The sequence below is a fragment of the Toxotes jaculatrix genome, chromosome 23 (assembly GCF_017976425.1).
Source record: "Toxotes jaculatrix isolate fToxJac2 chromosome 23, fToxJac2.pri, whole genome shotgun sequence".
Taxonomy (NCBI): Eukaryota; Metazoa; Chordata; class Actinopteri; family Toxotidae; genus Toxotes; species Toxotes jaculatrix.
The window spans coordinates 7,807,744-7,826,028 of NC_054416.1; the positions used below are offsets into that span (position 1 = coordinate 7,807,744).

Sequence of the window (18,285 nt, forward strand, 5' to 3'; positions counted from 1 at the left end):
CTGTCTTATCACCTTAAATGTGGCTCTAGTACTGTCAGAATGACAGTATTGAATTTATTCACACTGAATTAAATGAAAGTGACCTTTGGATTCAACCATTTGTTCCACTTTTGCATTGTCCTGTACTTAAATTTCCCTTAATGATTTAACGTGAGTTAAAACACATGGAATCATTAAATCCCCCAAGACGACGAGCCCATCAAATCTTCAGCCAAATGACCATAAACTTAAATATAACCATATAAAGTTATTAAATAAAAAATTGTCACTGAGCATTGTGAAATGCAGGGCAGCTTTCCAAGTGCACCATCTTTTCCTCAAACTAAGTGCTCCTTACTGAATGCTTAGGTTATTGTACAGCACATCACATCTGCCATACATCAGATATATTTTTTTATCTGGGAGATAAAAGCAATTTGCTGTCGCTGGAGGTCACATTTAAGTGAAAGGGGACTGGATCTAAGTCAAGAGCTGAAGCAAGTTGAAATGTACAAGAGCAAAGATTTATCTATATGGGATAATAAGGCCATGTGACACAACATGTATGGTCTTGCCTGAACAGACCCTCTGTTGTCACTTGGGACTTAATAAAGCCTGCATAGACAGATACAGTATGGCATCCCATCTCTCTGACAAGCGCAGCTGCCTCACAGCCTGTCACATGGTTAGTGTGAAATCCTACGCATGAAGTCCGTTTCTAAAGTCGGTTTACAGCAAACATGGGGGCTACCAATTAATCACACAAGTCAAGCAAGACCTTTGAAGTCCTCTGTCTAATGAGGTTGGGTTCGTTCAGATTCAGTGGGCTATTAGAGACCAACACTGTTGTACCTCTATAGTAGAAGTACACATGCTCAACTGTTGGGTGACTCCTTCACCCTGAGGTCGAGACCCAACGCTGTTACCTGCAGCTGCTGCCAGCTAAACCACAAGCTCGCTACAGCCTGCCCTCGACAGCTGAGCTTTCACCAAGCACCTGTTGTGTTAATGGTCCCACTGGGTTTAGAGGTTACCCAGTACCCCTCCAGGTTCAGGAGACATGCTGGTTGGTTTACACAAGGCTTGTCTGCACAAGCCTTAGATGTTAGATCAGATGTAGCCACTGCGTCGTCATGCTTGAACTGAATGTGGGCAAATGGTGCAACTTTTCTGCGGCAATGGCGCCAAAGCTAAATCACTTAAAAGGACTGAATTATCAAGATGTCAGTCAGGTCCCTATGTACATCTTCATGGGAAGATGGCAAGAACAAGACTTCTTTGTTTACCCAACAAACAAGACTTATAACAAAGACACTTTTTATGTCCTGTTGCATACAAAATGCCAACTGCATAACTAACACGTTTCTGTGTTGACCCTGCAGCTTTAGAAGCAGCCTGTTAAATAAGCTTGTCGCCGCCTGTTCAAACATTTCAGAGCCAGTATCATCATCATGACTCATGCCAACTCCACACCGGCTATCGAAGTTAAGCAAACAGAAACCTATAGTTGATGATGGGGCCATGATGACTCAGCAAACATGTCTAATGGGGTGCCATCATTCCGGTTTGACTCTTGTTTTTGAATATGATGAGAGAAAATAGGGACAAAGAGATGCCAATAATGACACCCACACAAATGAACACAGAACTAAAGTTGCACTTGTATTGACTGTTTCGTTCTAATAAACTTCACAATTACTAGCTACATCATTCATCACCCGAGTACCCGATCTGCCTTATGGACTGTCCAACGTCATGGAAAAGTCTGCTATCATTGGCATGGATCAGACGTCTCCTTTACATGGCGAGTTTCTTTTTGTTTTGGAGAACAGAGGGTCTTAAAGGCCATCTTTCCAAGCCTGCCCCACACACTCTTGCATACACAAACTAGCAAACATAATTAAATTTCCACTGTGGCAGTGGTGTAAAATTGCTGCCCGATGAACACGCTGCTCTACAAGAAGACAATACTTCCCTTCACCAGCTTTGAAGAAAAGAGCTGCTCGAAAAGCTTTCTGACGCAACCATTTGACCTTCCTGCACGGCCACTCTCTTGCCTCAAATCTTTACTTAGCTGTCAGAAAGATTAGCACATCACAGGCGCACTCAATCCTCTGCACTCTCTGAGTCAGCATACATTAGCTGCTCTTTAACAGTCCTTCCTCTCAACACAATGGTGTAACTGTAGACAAATTGGGTGGTGATTACTGGTGATAATGGAATTCATCCACTGGAGAAAAACAAGTCAAACGCCAAGAGCATTTATCTCAACGAACATTTCTATCTTGAACTGGTGTATTGCACATCACTGTCATTAAATGACTAATACAGATTGGAACGTGAGGAAGAAACTCATTATGCCAGTTCCTTGTTTTCATAATATTAGAATGTATGATTATACGTCATTGAAGTTATGATTGATGATAACCACAGACAATGGGAAATGGGTCCAGACCTTCAGGGAAATATTAGCTAAGTCTGGGAAACAAATCTTACAACTCAAACCTGGAGTGAGGAATTATTGCTGGTAGAATGAATAGGCAATGAAACAAAAAACATTTGCATGACAAATTTTACCCTGCCTTGCTTATATCGCTTTTCATTTGTTTACTCTAGTTTTACATATCTCACTTTGGCATCATGTTTCCAGAACAAACAAAAAGATATATAACTATCCTCCTTTATTTAGATACTAACTATTATATTTTTCTCAGTAAACACTTAAGATACAAACAAACACATACTTTCCATCTTCATAACCCGAAATTATGCCAGAGTCATACTTTGCAAGCAGGAAGCTGGATGTTATCATGATTTACAGTGAGGTTTTTCTCATTACAAGGATAGCCACAGCTCAGCACACAGTCTCACGTTCCTTGACGGTTAAAATAAACCTGGGAGTTAACCAGAGCAGCGATGACATCAGGCAGGATTGGATTTCCTCCTCACCTTTACTGTGTTTGCACAAAGTGGAGTGTGAAGGCTGAGGAGTGTGTTTACACAGACAACAGAGCACATGTTCAATGAGGGAACACCAAACGCTGACATTAAATGTTTGGTGTTGAACACTTAACTGCAGTTATTACATGTCAGCAATGCAAACAGCCTCCTAAGGCTAAGACTATAACAACACAGTAGACAAGACAGTTTTTAATGGCCCATCCATGTAAACTATAGTCTATCTCTGCCCGATAACAGGAAGCTACTTCACCATAAGGCCACTGCCCGTCTTAAACACACCGTGTGTGCTTCTCTTGGAATGTTTGCATTTGAGTTACAGCTTCAAATTACATCACCACGGCTGAGGCCTGATAAGGCAGAGTGTGTAATCATCGCTTTATGAGCTGTGTGTAAAGTAATGTGGTGACACAGTTGCTGGGAAATGTTTGTAGAGCTGAGGGTGGAAGAATCACCTTTGTTTGCCTGGGAGAGGTGCACATATCTGACCTTGTGGAAGGACGTGACCGCAGGGCTGTTGAACCAGCATTCACAGGCAGAAAATATAGACAAAGGACAGCAAGAAATCAAATGAAGCATGCCAAGTATCGCCCCCTTATTGTAATGCAAACAACAAATAACTAATTAGACTCTGGCTTGGAAACAGTGGTGCTCTGAGCTCATAGCTAACATCAGTACTTGCAGAAGGTCATCAGAGTCAGCAGGTTACATCCTCTTGTGTGCATGGATCTCTATACAAACATCTATGGCAATCTATCCAATAGTTGTTGAGATATATCAATGTGAACCAAAGTGGGAGACCAACCAACTCTAGAGGCATGCCACTAATGTGCACTGAAACAAACCAAAGGTCTAGCAAACGCACTGCAATGAGCTTGTTCCCCATTCGTTAATGGCTTGTATTATTGACTGCCATCTCTCTGCACCGCTGGTTTAAAAATAAAGGCAAACTATTGATTTTTAAGGCAGGATGGAAAAATGAGCCAGTGATAAAAACCCATTTACGCCTCCGGCCCTCGCTGCTGTTTGAGCCCATTTTCCATCTTCATTCCGCAAACCTGCCTGTGCCATTACACTGAAAAGAGTGTCAAATTAAATGACGTACTGTAAATAACCTTTTTCTGAAAGTGGTGCTTGCTCGGGCTTTGACTTGAATGTCTAACTTTTGACGCCCAGCTCCTTTTTATTATTCTAAGGATGACATTTTTAGAGCTACTGTTATCAATCCCAGAGTTACAACCCTGGCTTTAACCCCTATTTAAGACTGGGTAACAACTCTGAATTTTAAAGTGTGGTGATGGGTGACACATAAGTCATTTGGAGCTGTCAGCCCTTGAAAAATGAGAAAATAGTTCTGTCATATTCAAAGTTGTAGCTTTCTGAGGTCTTTGATATCGTGTGTTACCAAGCCATTACTTGCATCACGCAACCATTATCTCAGTTTAACCTATAATTGTCCTTATAGTTTAACAAAGGCTTGATAAAGTCATAAAATTCATCCTCTGTGGAGTTACTAAGCCACTCATTGTGTAGAAGCCTGCAAGGTATATGTGTGCTACTCTGTTATTTACATCTAACCTGTTGAGTAGCACCCTAGAGGTAGCTTGGAGATGCCAGACAATAATGGGGAAGTGCAAAGTTGGGATTTTGAGGACGTTGTTGCAAGGCTACATTCTCAGACAGACCCATAAAAAGTAAAAAAAAACAACAAAAAAAAACAGCCAAGTTCCAACAGTCAAAAGAAGACTTACATGCGATCGAAACTAACAGTTTGCCAGCTGTAAACAACATGTAATGCATAAAGTGGTCAAGAGCAAGTTTCATGCTTCAAAATGCAAGTTAAAAATAATACAGCTCAGAAGATTTTTCAAAGGTGACTTTCAACAGCATCTTTCCCTGTTTGCCCAACAGCAGCAACAAAATAAGCCATTCTGTGGCCTTTGCAAAACGTCACGTGGCAAAACGTGACACTACTGTGACAGTACTTCAGGTGCTGCACTTTTAAATCCAGCTCTCCTGCTTGATTTATGAGGATGCCCCACAGGGTGAGACAGGAAAGACTTCCCCTAGCCTCTAAATGAGACCGCAACAGGCTGAGCGCAGGCCTCAGCAGTGCTTTAAAACATGTTTACATGTCCCTGACCAGGTAAACGTATCCCTGCGGTTCATGTCTGGTTTGTGCTGTTAAAACATTTGCTGCCACTGTGCATTTTTCCTTTTCCCCAAGATCACAGATGCCAGACAGTTCTGCTGGGTGACTGGCTTTTTACTTCCTGAGTGGATTCCAAGCTTTAAACAGGTGTAACCGTGGCCTCTAGCCATTATAAAACCAAGGCAAAGAAGGAACAGAAGCAAGTTTCCCTTGATTTCATCTGCCCTGCTGCCATCAGTGCAACTGAAAAGACAACAACCAAAGGAGCACCCATGGGTGACTCTCAGACTGGATTCCATTGATGGCTATCTGTCATGTCTCTGTTTGATGGTCACATTAGTAATAAAGACAGAAATGCAACTGGGTGACAGTGTTGGACGTCCTCTAAAGATAAGAACACATGCTTTAGTCTGCCTTATTCTGTAAATCCCCCTAAGGGGAAAACATTTTTAAAGGGCTGTTAACGCTGAAACAGGAACTGAATTCAGAGAAGAGAGAGAGGAATTTTTAACCAAACCCCCTGTCACACCTACACAAAGTCAAAAACAATTGAACACATGCTGCTGTTTGTGTTTACATGCTTATTTCTCTGAAGGATTCCACCAGAGATTCTCAATCTCAATTCATTCATTCATGTGTAATGCTAATGCAAATGCTGCATTATGAACGCAGTTACTTTTGAATGCTCACATATCTTTCCTCAACAATGAATGCCCTTTAGCTACTTATGAAGCACTCGAAGCTGTTTGATTAGTAGCAGATTCACTCAGCGTATGCCTGAGAAAATGTCAAAAGGAAATCGTCATGACCGTACAAGGCATTCATCACGCCGGAGCTGAAGGGTATTCATGGAAAAAAAAAATTTCCATCAGACCTGCATGAACCTGTTATTTGCAAGTGCTCAAACTGATTTATGCTCTCCTGATATGTTGCTATGTTGATCTGTTTTCCTAAAGGCAAATCAGACGACAGAGGCGTCACCATTCATCGTTGTTTAGTACAATAAGATCCGATTAATTTTGGCTGAATTGCTACCTTGCTTGGCAGATTTATTTAAAGACTTCTAGGACAAATGCAGACATTGGCCCAGTCAGTGTTGTTGTGAAAGTAATAAAGTCAGCACATTTCTGTTTGTTGACAGAAAGCGAACTGCCAACAGACATGGCTGCAGGTCCATGCAAACACATGACATGATCAGGGGGCACTTTCACATGACTTAACAGGCTTCATTTCACCATGGCCAGATCATCAACATGCATTTGAAAGTTTACATCATGTTGTATATGCAGACACAACGTACTGTCACAGATACCACATTTTTTTCTGCCTTTTAAAGATCAATCTACCTATTTCTCAAGAATGCATTATATTTTAAAGGTTGAAATAACTGCAGAGCACGACTGTGATTACAACTTTCAAAGATTTAAAAAGCATTTTTGTTGTTGCCTAGAAAAAGAGTTATCAACAAGGTGAAGCACATTATTGCTGAACAGTAACCACCTTGAGATCACCTCCACACATAACACAAATAATCCTTAGCAAAAAATCAGTGCTATGAAATGTTTTTATCTGAAGATGGAATGTCAACACCCCGGCAACAAAAGAAAAAGCCTTTTGCAAAGCCTTGCAGCCACACATCTATCCTCCCACAGTTTTTAGAAGTGGGCTGTAGTGGAATTCCTGCTATGTCACATTGCTTGCCAAGATCCAGAGATTCCCCATGAATTTTATTTTCCAACCCTGTATAAAGAAAGAGCTGGTAGCTGCAATGCATTAGACTCTAATGATTTCTTAATTTTCTTCAACCCAGTTGTTATTCTATCCACTCGTGCCAGTGTTTTGTAAGCATCAAGCAGAATCAAACACAGCATTATCTTCATTATATTCCTCTGATGTTGAACATCTCAGGAACAAAATGATCCAGATGTTACTTAAAACAAAATCAGAGGTGGAGCATGAAGATTTTTGGAAACACTTTTGGTATTTGTGCTAAAATATTCTAAACTCAAGGTTCACTTACTAAAATTATATGCAGCTTTCAGCTGTGTCTTGCAGACGTCCTCAGTTTGCTTCCAGCTGGGGAAGAAAAAAATCAAGTTTAAACAAATAAACAAACAGGTGAACATATGTGATGCTAAAACCAAGACTGAGATTAAATTCCGTTCCCATAATTGACCGTGTATTATCATGCAGCTGACGTTTCATGCTTAGATCATGTGAGGGCATCTGTCAAGTTCCATTCCCTAGAGAAGGCAACGAGACAGTCGATAGCTCCAGAAAAATCTAGTGGGTGATCCTTGAGTTTAGAATATTTTATCACAAAAATGTGTTAGTCTACAAATTAGTCTAATTTCTCTTTCATTAATTCTTGATGTTATCAGTAAATACTCTGTGCTAACTAATGTTCTAATAATGCTGCAGGTTTGGAACTTTTTTCTCTAAGTATAATAGGATGAGGAGACGTTTCTGAAAAGCCATTAGTAGAGTAATTCACGACTGAATGGGTTCACAGATTTTCAAGCCAGGAAATCTACCTTGCACTTGCAGCACTTTTACCCTGTCAGCAATCTGCGCGATCATTTGTCTTCATTAGGCTCTTAGCAAAAGTACAACATCCTCACCCATGTGGACACAGCACTCAGAGACGGTGGGGGGAGACAAGCTGTCAGCGAGTGGTGCACCAGTGATTCAAATGATGACCCTGTACAGAGGCAATCATTAACGCAAACTGCCAACGGCCTGAACACTGTTAGGTCAGCTATCAGTCTCTGCAGTTGTCATACTGTGTGTTTTAAAGCTGATGTCACCTTGGCTAGCCTGTACTGGGCTATTGATCACATGGATTGACCCCAGCCTTGCACATAAGAACTATCACATATACAAAAACCCACCAAGGCTGTATTATGAAAAAATATCTGCTCTATTGATGATGAAAAAAAGACAGTAGGTGAACCATGACACTGTACTACACTGCTGTAGCTGCTCCCTGACAGCAGAAGTCTCCTGAGTCCTATCAGTAACAGCCTGCTAAGAGGCTTTACTCCCCTCCCCAACCCCCCAGCACAAAGAGCTGTCTGTTAGGCCAGAGAGGCATCCCAGGAGTCAGCCGAGACAGGTGGCTATCCCCACAGGGTATGTATGTGGGGGCTGGGAGGCTGAATGCTGGAGTAATCAGAGACAAGTCAAGACAAAAGCATGGTGTTATTTCAGCAGTGTGGGTTTCCAACTGTTGAATGTCGGGGTTAAATGTTTGCTGGAGAGGAACTCCCCAGCAAAGGAAGAAGAAAAAGAAAAGTGTTTTCTGACCATCTTTAATGTTTCTACCTGCAACTTCCTTTTTTTTTTATCTTGTCACCATTAAAATTATGCTGAATTAGCTATTGGTTCCTGTTTGCAATGAATCCCCGGTACAGCCAACAACCACTCAATGACTTTGATACTGAAGAAAACTACGCAGATTCTTAGGCAAATTCTGGAGCTATAAGAAGAATCTTTTATTTCTATGATTTTCAAGCAGATTTATTATTTTCTTTATGGCCTGGCTGTTTTAAAAAGTCAAACATAAGATTCCATAGCTTTCTTACACTCCCTCACATAAATAGATGCTTTTTTGAACATTTAAAAACAAATCAATGCCTTTCAGAAATTGTCTTTGCATCCATTCAGGTGATAACAAACGTGGATTTGTTAAAGAGACTGGAAATTTAACTCAAATATCATACAGTTCATACGTCAACACGAGGAAAGTCTATCCAACTGTTTATCCAAAATTACTCTGACTCTAAATCTGCTTCTCTTTCGCAGGCAGACTCTCAGGTAGATGGGGCCTGACGGTAATTCAAACCTCCCAAAATTACACTGAAACCTTCCAAATCCTGCTCAAGCAGAAATGATCTTGTGTTTTCTTTTGAATGGGGGGGGGGGGGGGGGGGGCTGTAAGAGGGTGCCAGGAAAACCTTGCCAGTTTTGCATCCTAATCCCTCCCGGATATTAGAGGTCCTTTACCTCTTAAACCAAACCACTTGAGCCAAATCTTCAGAGCCCTGTTACACCTGTTTTGAGTTGCAGGGGAGGGCTTTGATGGTAAGTTTTGAGGTTTGAACTTGGATGGCACTGGGAGCTCTTTTTCAACCGTCAGTGCTGCCACCCAGGAAAAGAAGATTTTATTTTGGGTCAATGACAGAACTGAATGGTGAATCCCAATTTGTACCAAGTTTTTGCACATCAGGGCTGAAGGGAAGCACAATGGCTTTGTCTGTGTGGATTTGTTAAACAAGGATTGCTGATCAGATAGAAACATCTAGAAAACAGAGCAGAAATAGGCTGATACAAGTGGTATAATACATTGCTATGAGAGGACCATGGGAGGATCTCCCTTTGCAGGACAGTGATGGGGGGGGTGCAGTATTTGTTCTTTCCCAAGAGGATCACATCTCCTTCCCATGAAGGATGACAGTTTACAAGGGAGTGTAGACAGAGTGGTTGGGAAAATGGGATCACACAGTGACAAGAAAGCTGCGGGACTCTGGGATGATATGTGTACAGTAATGAAGATAGAAGAGCAAACTCAATAACTATGAGTCTCAAGACCTTATGAGTCTCGAAAAAAGGAAGAAAAATAAAAACAGCAAACACACAACAAACATGATCTATGACAGCTATTCTTTTTCCTGCTGACAGTCACTTGAAATGCAATATCTTGACTTGAAACACAGCCAGCTCACATGTAGACAAATGCAAACGCGCACCAGTCAAGATAATAAAATAATACAATGTTGACAAAAGACTCCAGGCATACAAACAAAAACATGAGCTAATATCTAGCAGAGTGGGAGAAAATCCAAATTACTTCACCACAATGTTGTCAAATCAGCGTTTCTTGACCTCTATGGGTCAATCAATTGTAATGCTTTCCTGTTGACCCCAAACTGCCCTCATTTGACCTGAATGAGTGTCCAGGGAACTACAAAGCAGTCATCCACAGGGAAACATTTTGGTCAGTCATGTTTGCTAACCAACGTGCTGCCCCCAGCTCTGCTCCTTTAATGGACAGGGTGGCCTTGTTGCCAGGAAACACTTGAAAAGGTTTTTGACATTTTGGCTCCATGTTGCCTGTTGCTGGGAGAGTTTCTCATCCACACTGGTTAAAACCAGTGAGGAAATTTTCAGTGCAAGAATATCTTAACAGGCTGTCTGTGTTCTTTTTTTTAAAACTGCATCGCTGTCTTGTTTCACATTACAATTCAAATGCATGTCCATGGCCATCCCAAAGACCAAATCTGCAGTCCAGCTGACATAATCACATACACTGTAATACCACAACTTCTGTAAACTTCAAAGCAACTATGATAACACATAGTCTCTTTCATGACCCACAACTTGGCTGTCAAAGAGCAAAGCAAAGTTCAAAAGCTCTGACAGGGTCAGTGCCTTCTGTAGAAGCCCCTTTGATTTCTAATATAGTCACAGAAGGGCTTCCTGGCCTGGATAGAAAGAGAAAAAGGGAGTGTAAAAAGGGGGGATCAAATGGGATAGAGGTTTGTTTTGTTCTCTCCTCTCTATCTGCTGAAGGTTCCTGGCTGATGCAGCCTGCTGTTTAATCTCAGTTGGCTCAACAGCTCGGTCCCGCGGAAGTGTGCTCAGGAAAGGGCACCCAATACAGAGAGGCATCAAACACAGCTAGGGTGTCAGAAGGTTACTTAACAGATACAAAGTTAACAAAAGGGAAATTAATGGAAGACAGGTTGAGAGAATACTGAAGGCACTGTGCTAAATGTGAAGATGGATATGGAAAAATGTGTGTAAAAAATTTCAGACTATACATTTGACCCCTAAATATCTATCAGTGTCTGGATGGCTTATATCTAACAACCTATTTAAACTTAGTTTTATGATTGAACTTACAAAACGTGACGTCTTAAACTCTGCTGGCACTAAGCAGAGTGATGGTGAAATACACTGATCTCTGGGGTAAAGGTTACACTGTTGTGACTAATGATGACTTACTAGCCAATCCTTAGCTCCTAGGACAAAGGGTTATAAAGGAACTTTATGGGAAAACATTAGAATGGCTGAAAAATATGTTGACATTAGAGGTGGTCATAGTGTCGTCTGTAACTGGTTCCACCAGTTTGTGCCTTCAATAGAAAATTATTTCACAACCAGTCATTGACTGCATTCTGCTTCCTTAATAAATCCATTAAGTAAAGTCCTTTTGATGTTTGTAGTAAAATGTTGACTAGATAAGACTTTAGTGATGTGTAAATTAGTTAAGAAAATTACTTAATTAGTAACTAGTTCATTAGTAAACCAACCATAAGCAATCAATTATGCAAACAGGACATTACTGTAACATAACTGCCAAGGAACATTTGCAGGGGGGCAAGAAATAAACTATTCTCAATCCTTCTGAGAGTTTAAGTGGCGTCCCCCAATTTAATTTAGTGATTTAGTGATAATCTCCACTTAGTGCAGACTTACATTAAAACAAAGGGAAGTTTGAAGTCACAAACGGTTGGTGAAATTGACCCTAGCTTTCTGGGAGAATATTTTCCAAACACTGTCTTATGCAAGTTATAATTTTGTTTTATACAACTTGAAGAAGACAAACTTTACAGCAGTAAATTTAGTGTCAAATTTACATACAAGAGAAGGTTCGAACAGAAGGTTCACTGAGCTAGTGCTATGCTAATGATGAGAGCGATTCAAATGCAATTATTCACGTCCTATGAGATTTCCGAACATCTGAGAAAAATGGTCCAAAATAGGTATCATGGTCTGATTGTAATCTTTATAGCTGTAACTACATGTCATAAATAATCAAGAACTCCTTGTGTTTATGTTGATTAAAAATAACACCATGAACAATGAATGGAATGCACCCTGACCAGCCTGGAGGGTAATAAGTTCTCAGGCTGTCCGCTTTCTCTATTTGGTTTCTCCAAAGTTTTCTGCGTGATGTTTACAGAAGCTTCAAGAAGTTGTATCTCTAAATCTCAGCTGAGTACTTTAAGAGCCCGAGAGCTGAGACAGCCATTGTTAAAGTCTAATATTTGCACTGACGGAAACAGCGTCCTGTCTCTTCTGTTGTGGTTGAGTCTGGTGGTTCCCAAGAACAGCAAGTCTCACAAGGCTCTTTAGAGGTGATTCACGGTTCCACAGCCTGGCAGAGGACCAACAGAGAGCTCCTCAAGACTTTATCTCCCCCAAACCCTGACGTACATGGCAGACATGTATGACTTCCACTTACGTAATAATATAATCTAAATGAAGTATCTGCTAAGTCTGAAGCTGAACGCTATCATAGCAACAGCAATGCGGAAAATCTCATGTGAAGCACAGCGTTAGGGCTGTGGCTAACCTTGACATTCATTAAGTATTTTTCCTAGATGAAATGAGATATTCATGCTATGGGACAGGCTTTATTAAGTTTTCCACGGCTTCATAAATCTCCCAACGTGGAGCTCCTCGTGTCTGGGAATGCAATAAGGCTGACATAGTGAATCAAATGTGCTACATCCATCACAAGTATCTGCATGGCTGCGTAGCACATGGAGCCATCACAAACATTCATTTTGAAGTTGATAGCGTTATGCACAAGACTTACATTCACTTTAATTTAACAGTAATGTTTACAGAGTTCTCCAATCTATTTGAAGTTGTTGGAAAACTAATAGAACTATGAAACAAACCACAGGCCAGAAAAAGAAAACCTAATTAAACCAGAATAACGTAACTTGACAACTGTGTATATTTACTCGGTATCTGTGGCTTCCTGTCTGAGGGGTCCACTGTCTCTCTGGCTCTTTTGATCCCCCTTCTAAAACCTACTCCAGTAACCCATATCCTGTATCCTCATTTAGTAGCACGGTGACAGTTTCCCAGATACCAGACAGTATTGGTTTCCCTTCGTCTTGTGGCACAGGCCCAACTCCAGTGTCTAATTTGCTAATGGATCCCTGCTGGAAGCTGCCGTCTCGACTATACACGAGTGTAATTGTTTGTCTCAAACGATGTAAGTAAGGACTAAGAGAATGAATAAATTGTTATTCTGCACTCTGCTCCCAAACGTGGAGAAATGCAGCTGGTTTTCCCTTTTGTTTGCTTTTCACAAAGCCTGGATGTCATTCACCCTCGGCACAGGGCGACTATAATTGCTGACAGAAGGACTTGACAAACTTGGCGTAACTTTGCTTCTGCAGTGTAAAATGATAGGAGGTTTTCTCTCTTTCTTTCCACAGAGTACAATTATATAGTAATATGCACTTAGTATTTGCTTGGAATGAGGGAAAACATAAATTTAAGCCTGAAGCTAGAGCAAGAGAAAAAAGAAATCACTGTCCGTTTTTTTCAAACGTGACTGGACGGTTTGGTGAAAGACAGCACTTGTCTTCGCCACAAAGACTGTGTCAACTGGTTCTCCCTTTCATGCAGGAAATGTATACTTATAAGAAAAGGCAACTTCTGTTCATGTGTGGTGTACCATGTAGCTCCTAGGAATTTTGACTCATTACAACATAAACTTGCAGAACCTGTTCTGTATGTCCAATTATTTCAAGGCCACTAGCTCTAGTCTCAACATTTTACCCTGAGGGATATTAGCTATCAGTCAGTCAGGACATGGTTACATTTGTTAAGACATGAAATTTAGAGAAGCTGAGAGAACTTTTTGTGTTTTAATTGAATTGCTGACAAGCAGGTCATGGTGCCATTCACAAGGCTCTTTGGTTTAGTGGCCTTAGTCTGGTTCAGCTTGACAGGAAGCTTAAGCCTGCCAAAGCCTCTGGAAGGTAGAGATAAGGAAAGGGAGCATAAAACCAAATAAAGCTGCTTTGCACTTGGGGGTGAGACAAAGTTACAAGTACGCTTAATGTGTCTGGATAAAGTGATTATATCTGCATGGAACTAATTTAATACTAAAAGTGTCCTTTGTGTCCAATCTTGATATTTCATGCATTTCATATAAAGAGAGAAAACTGTCATGCACTCAGACAACATCCACAAAATCCTTCATCCACAATTTCACAAAAGTTAGCTGAGAACCCACCATGAGACAGCTCTATGACACAAAGTGAATGACTTAAGACTAATCCAACAAGGCAGCATTTCCAAAGCCAAAATCCTGATGTCAGGTCCCAGTGTGACAACTGGCGAAGTATTGTGCACCATGGCCATTCATTTATTTGCAAGCCAAAGAGACCAAGGTTCTCATCTTTCCAATAATGACTTTCCCTGTATTCTCCATCTGGAACTTCAATTATCACATGAAAGAGAAGAAGCTAAGACGCATAAAAAAGAAAATAACATTACAGAGCATCAAATACTCTACATGGCTCCAAGTCTCTTATTTTTGACTGGTGTTATTTTAAAAACGATTCAGTTCAAGCATTGCACAGATGATAAATACTCACAGGCTTTTGGGAACACAATTTCTCGTCTATGGTAACACTTGCATTGCTTTCCTAAATATTCTCCCAAATGACGTTCCTCCACTAACAGCTTAGTAATTTTAAAGGTCCCAAATAAGCAACCATCTTCCTGGTTTTGTGTTTTATCAAAGGAACGTGACACGGAGTGACAAAGCGAATTAACGAGGGTAATTTTCCACGCCACATTACGCAGGGCACCACAAAGTCTGACTTCATTATTCAGAGATTATTCTTAACTTACATTTAACCAAAAAGGGAAAGCCCCATAATGTTCACTTTCCATCTCATTAAGATTCTATAACAAGGTCAATTAACTGTTTTTTTTTTTTTGATTGTTTCTAAAAACCGACACCAAATCAACAGCTCAGGCCATGCGTTTGTGTTTCTTTGCATTTAAAACAACACAATGTGAGTGGGAGGAAAATTGCAATATATTATTTCATTTCCACAACAAAGTTATCAGCAATCAGTAAAATCATTTTCAAAAGCAGGCAGCATAAAAATAAAATGTCAAACAAATCAACATAAGGAGTTTAAGACTAAAATAACACATTTATGTACAGCAATGTATAGCTCTCTTTCAACCTTTTTTGACCACAGAGAATTAAATTGTGCCTACAGAGCAAACATGTGTTTCACTTGTGTCCACCATCAACAACGCTCCCATCTGGTATTAACGGGGTTTTGCCTAAGGCCTACATTATCTATAAGACAATCAGATCGCTTTGGTTTTCAGTCGAGCATCTGTGCTTTCAATGTGCAGCTAATCTCTTGTGTTTAAGACTTCTTGTTGTAAATTCTACAGTTGCTGCGTGGGGTTTAGCATCAGTCAAAAATGCTGAAGTAAAAAACAATGAAAAGCTTAACATAAATAGTAGGTGGTGCTCAGAATTTGGCATGGAAGCAAACTGCACTTGCTGTAACACTTAAACTAACCACTTCACCACTTTAAGCAGTTAAGGCTCTTGAATCACTCAGCATGAAATGTCCAATTTTCCAAATGGCTGCTAAATCCTAATCTACTGCTTTGCTTAGATCAGCTGATTGTGGTTGACCTAACATAAAGTCCAAGTTGAATGTTCCACAGATAAAGAAGGAAACTGCTAAAGTTGCTGCTTTAATTCACCCTTTCCTCAACAATTTTAGGCTAAAAGGTAAAGAAGTAAAAAAAAAACTGCTGAGGTATTGGATAACACTTGCTCTTTCTGCATAATAGAGCACCTTTTTTAGTTTAATCTGCACGATAGAAAATTAAGACATAGATAATTTGTTTTTTTGCATTTGGAGTGGCATTAAGTGGCAACGGTTTTATGAGCTGTGTCAAATCCACAACATAAGGAAGCTGGTTTCAATGTAAGACGTAACATGAGTTATGTGGTAAGATATAATGAGAAGACTGTGAAGCATGTGTGAAAAATAACCTGACAGCTGTATTCATTTGTCAAAGTAAAGAACACATTTTTAATTTGTCTTCACAATATATCCCAGTAGTCTCTGTAACCACCGTGTTTAGCTTATTATCACTATCCAAAGCAGTAGTATTCATCTGATTCCACCCTGAGTTTCAGTGGTGATTTGCTGAAAGATTCACCATCAATTACAGTTTTATCCACAAAGCAGTCAAGGTCCGTAGGCGATGGGTCATCTGGGAGGTCTTCTGCTAGAGTGTCCAGGTAACTACCTACAGACAGACCATCTAGGCCGTCACTGTTAGCATCGTTCAAGCTGTTGAAGCTGCCTCGCAGTGAGGTACCGTCCTGGCTGTCTGAAAGGCTGTACAAGCTGCCCGTCAAGCTGCCATCTTGGCTGGCAACGCCTCCTTTGTCTTCAATCATCCAACGGATGGACTCGATACCCTCGTTGATTGACATAAGCTGCTGCATCAGCTTCACATCAATAGCTCGCAGATGTGCCTGTGAGTTGAACAAAAACATCCCCAGTCAGGTCATGGTACTCAAGGATAATCAACATTTAAAGGAGCTTAGCAAAATGCAACAGTTAACACAACTGAAGCACAATATTTAACACATATAAAGACAAACATCTGAGATTTTGCAGAGAGTTATATACCATACTATAAGGAGTTGAACTAAGCTAAACTACCCTTTTTCTAGCTGTAACCTTCTGTTGTATATAACATGAAAATGGAATTAAGTGTATTGCCCAAAATGTCAAACTGTTCCTTTAACACTACATGCAACAGTATGCCCTCAGAAGTTGAAAGGAAGACATAAGAATGCAAAACAAGTACTGTGTATTTTTAAGACCCTGGAAGCAGCAGCTGAGAGGACTGTTCACACAGTATGGTCCATTTAGTAGCTGTTCTGGAACTTTTGATCATATCACAATTTCCGTCACCAAATAAATCGTCAGCTTTGAAGCTGTGATGGACCGGAAGTCTTTAAAACATTCCTGATTTTAAAAAAAATAATGAAGGAAATTTAAACAAACAGTTCCATGAGAACTAAGCAAACTACATCTGCTAATGAAAACTGTGTGATTTGACTGAAAGCTCCAGATGAACTAGTAAAATGACCTTGTGGTGAGACTTTTTTTTTTACAACTTTAAGCTCTCTTACGTCCTCTCATGGTTAAAACACTGTGTGCTATTTTGTTTAGACTGTCAGGCTTTGTTATGAACAAAGACACTTCACTATGTGACACCGGAAGAGCACTTGTAATACTCATGTAGCTGCACAGCCAGGAAACACTTTTCAAGCAGGATGATGAATGATACGTCTACTCCACACAGTATGACCATTAATTTAACTCCCTGCCTTGACAAACCATGCCATTGATTGTGGATGGAAGTGGACAGCCTATGGAGTCATTCAAAGGGATTCCCCTGTGTCTACTGGATGACAAACGGCCAGTCAGAACAGCTGTAACATCCTGCCACACTGAAAACGCACTGAGGCAGAAGAAGGCAGACAGGGCCGGTACAGTGTTCCAGATAGCTGGCTCGATACAACAGCCTCTCTTTGGAGTGGATTTGCAACCAGCCTTCATTTAGCTCATACTGCTGCCAGTGTGTTTGTTTTGCGAGTATAACCGCCCGCTTTATACACACATGGAAGTCAAGCAGATGGAGCTTTATTGTAATTTTAGTCTAAGCAGCAATCTCATGTTAATAAGATGGCACCAGTGGGTTGGTATCACTAAATTAGTTAAGGAAACACAATTAGTGCTGCATAATTTTGTCTGTACTGGATAATAACATTGAACCTACAATATGTTTAATTTTTCATATGAAACTAATAAGAGCTGGCCCCTAACTTTTTTTTGGGAACAGAGTTAATTTGCTCCTTTGACAGGCTGTAAATTGTTGCAGCCTCTCAGATAATGTAAAAACTAAGCTGAACACAAACTGCCATTGTGTGTGTGTGTGTGTGTCTATCAGACTTGTGCACACCAAAACTCAGCAGTTTGATTGGATTAGTGATTAAGCTGTGAAGGGAGCCACAACAAGAAGGAAGCCCATGATGGCCCAAATCTGAAATGAGGTGTCTAACAATAACAGACCAATGATGGAATTACTCTCAATCCATTTTAAAGAAGTTAATTCGTTTTTCCATTCAGCACAATTAAATGAATCATGGCTGTTGGTTAAAGTCAGGTGGAAACAGAAGTTCATTAAACCAGGGTAAAGGTTCTTATATTTGCAAAGACAAAATGAGCTAGTTCTAGGTCCCAGTTGCTCTGTCACATCAACATAAAACTAAGCCTATCAACACAAAGTCTCTGGGTGACTGGTCAGTCTGCTGGCCG

General features: G+C 40.4%; 1 protein-coding gene across 1 annotated transcript in view; it reads right to left on the reverse strand.

Annotated features, from left to right (window-relative positions):
- Window positions 1–14,780: 14,780 nt before the first annotated feature.
- Window positions 14,781–18,285, reverse strand: part of LOC121177062 (leucine rich adaptor protein 1-like) — a 30,912-nt gene continuing 27,407 nt past the window's right edge. The window contains exon 4 of the mRNA XM_041031260.1: window positions 14,781–16,430. Within this exon, the coding sequence (XP_040887194.1) occupies window positions 16,041–16,430 (390 nt within the window). The 3' untranslated portion in view covers window positions 14,781–16,040. The remainder of the gene's footprint in view (window positions 16,431–18,285) is intronic.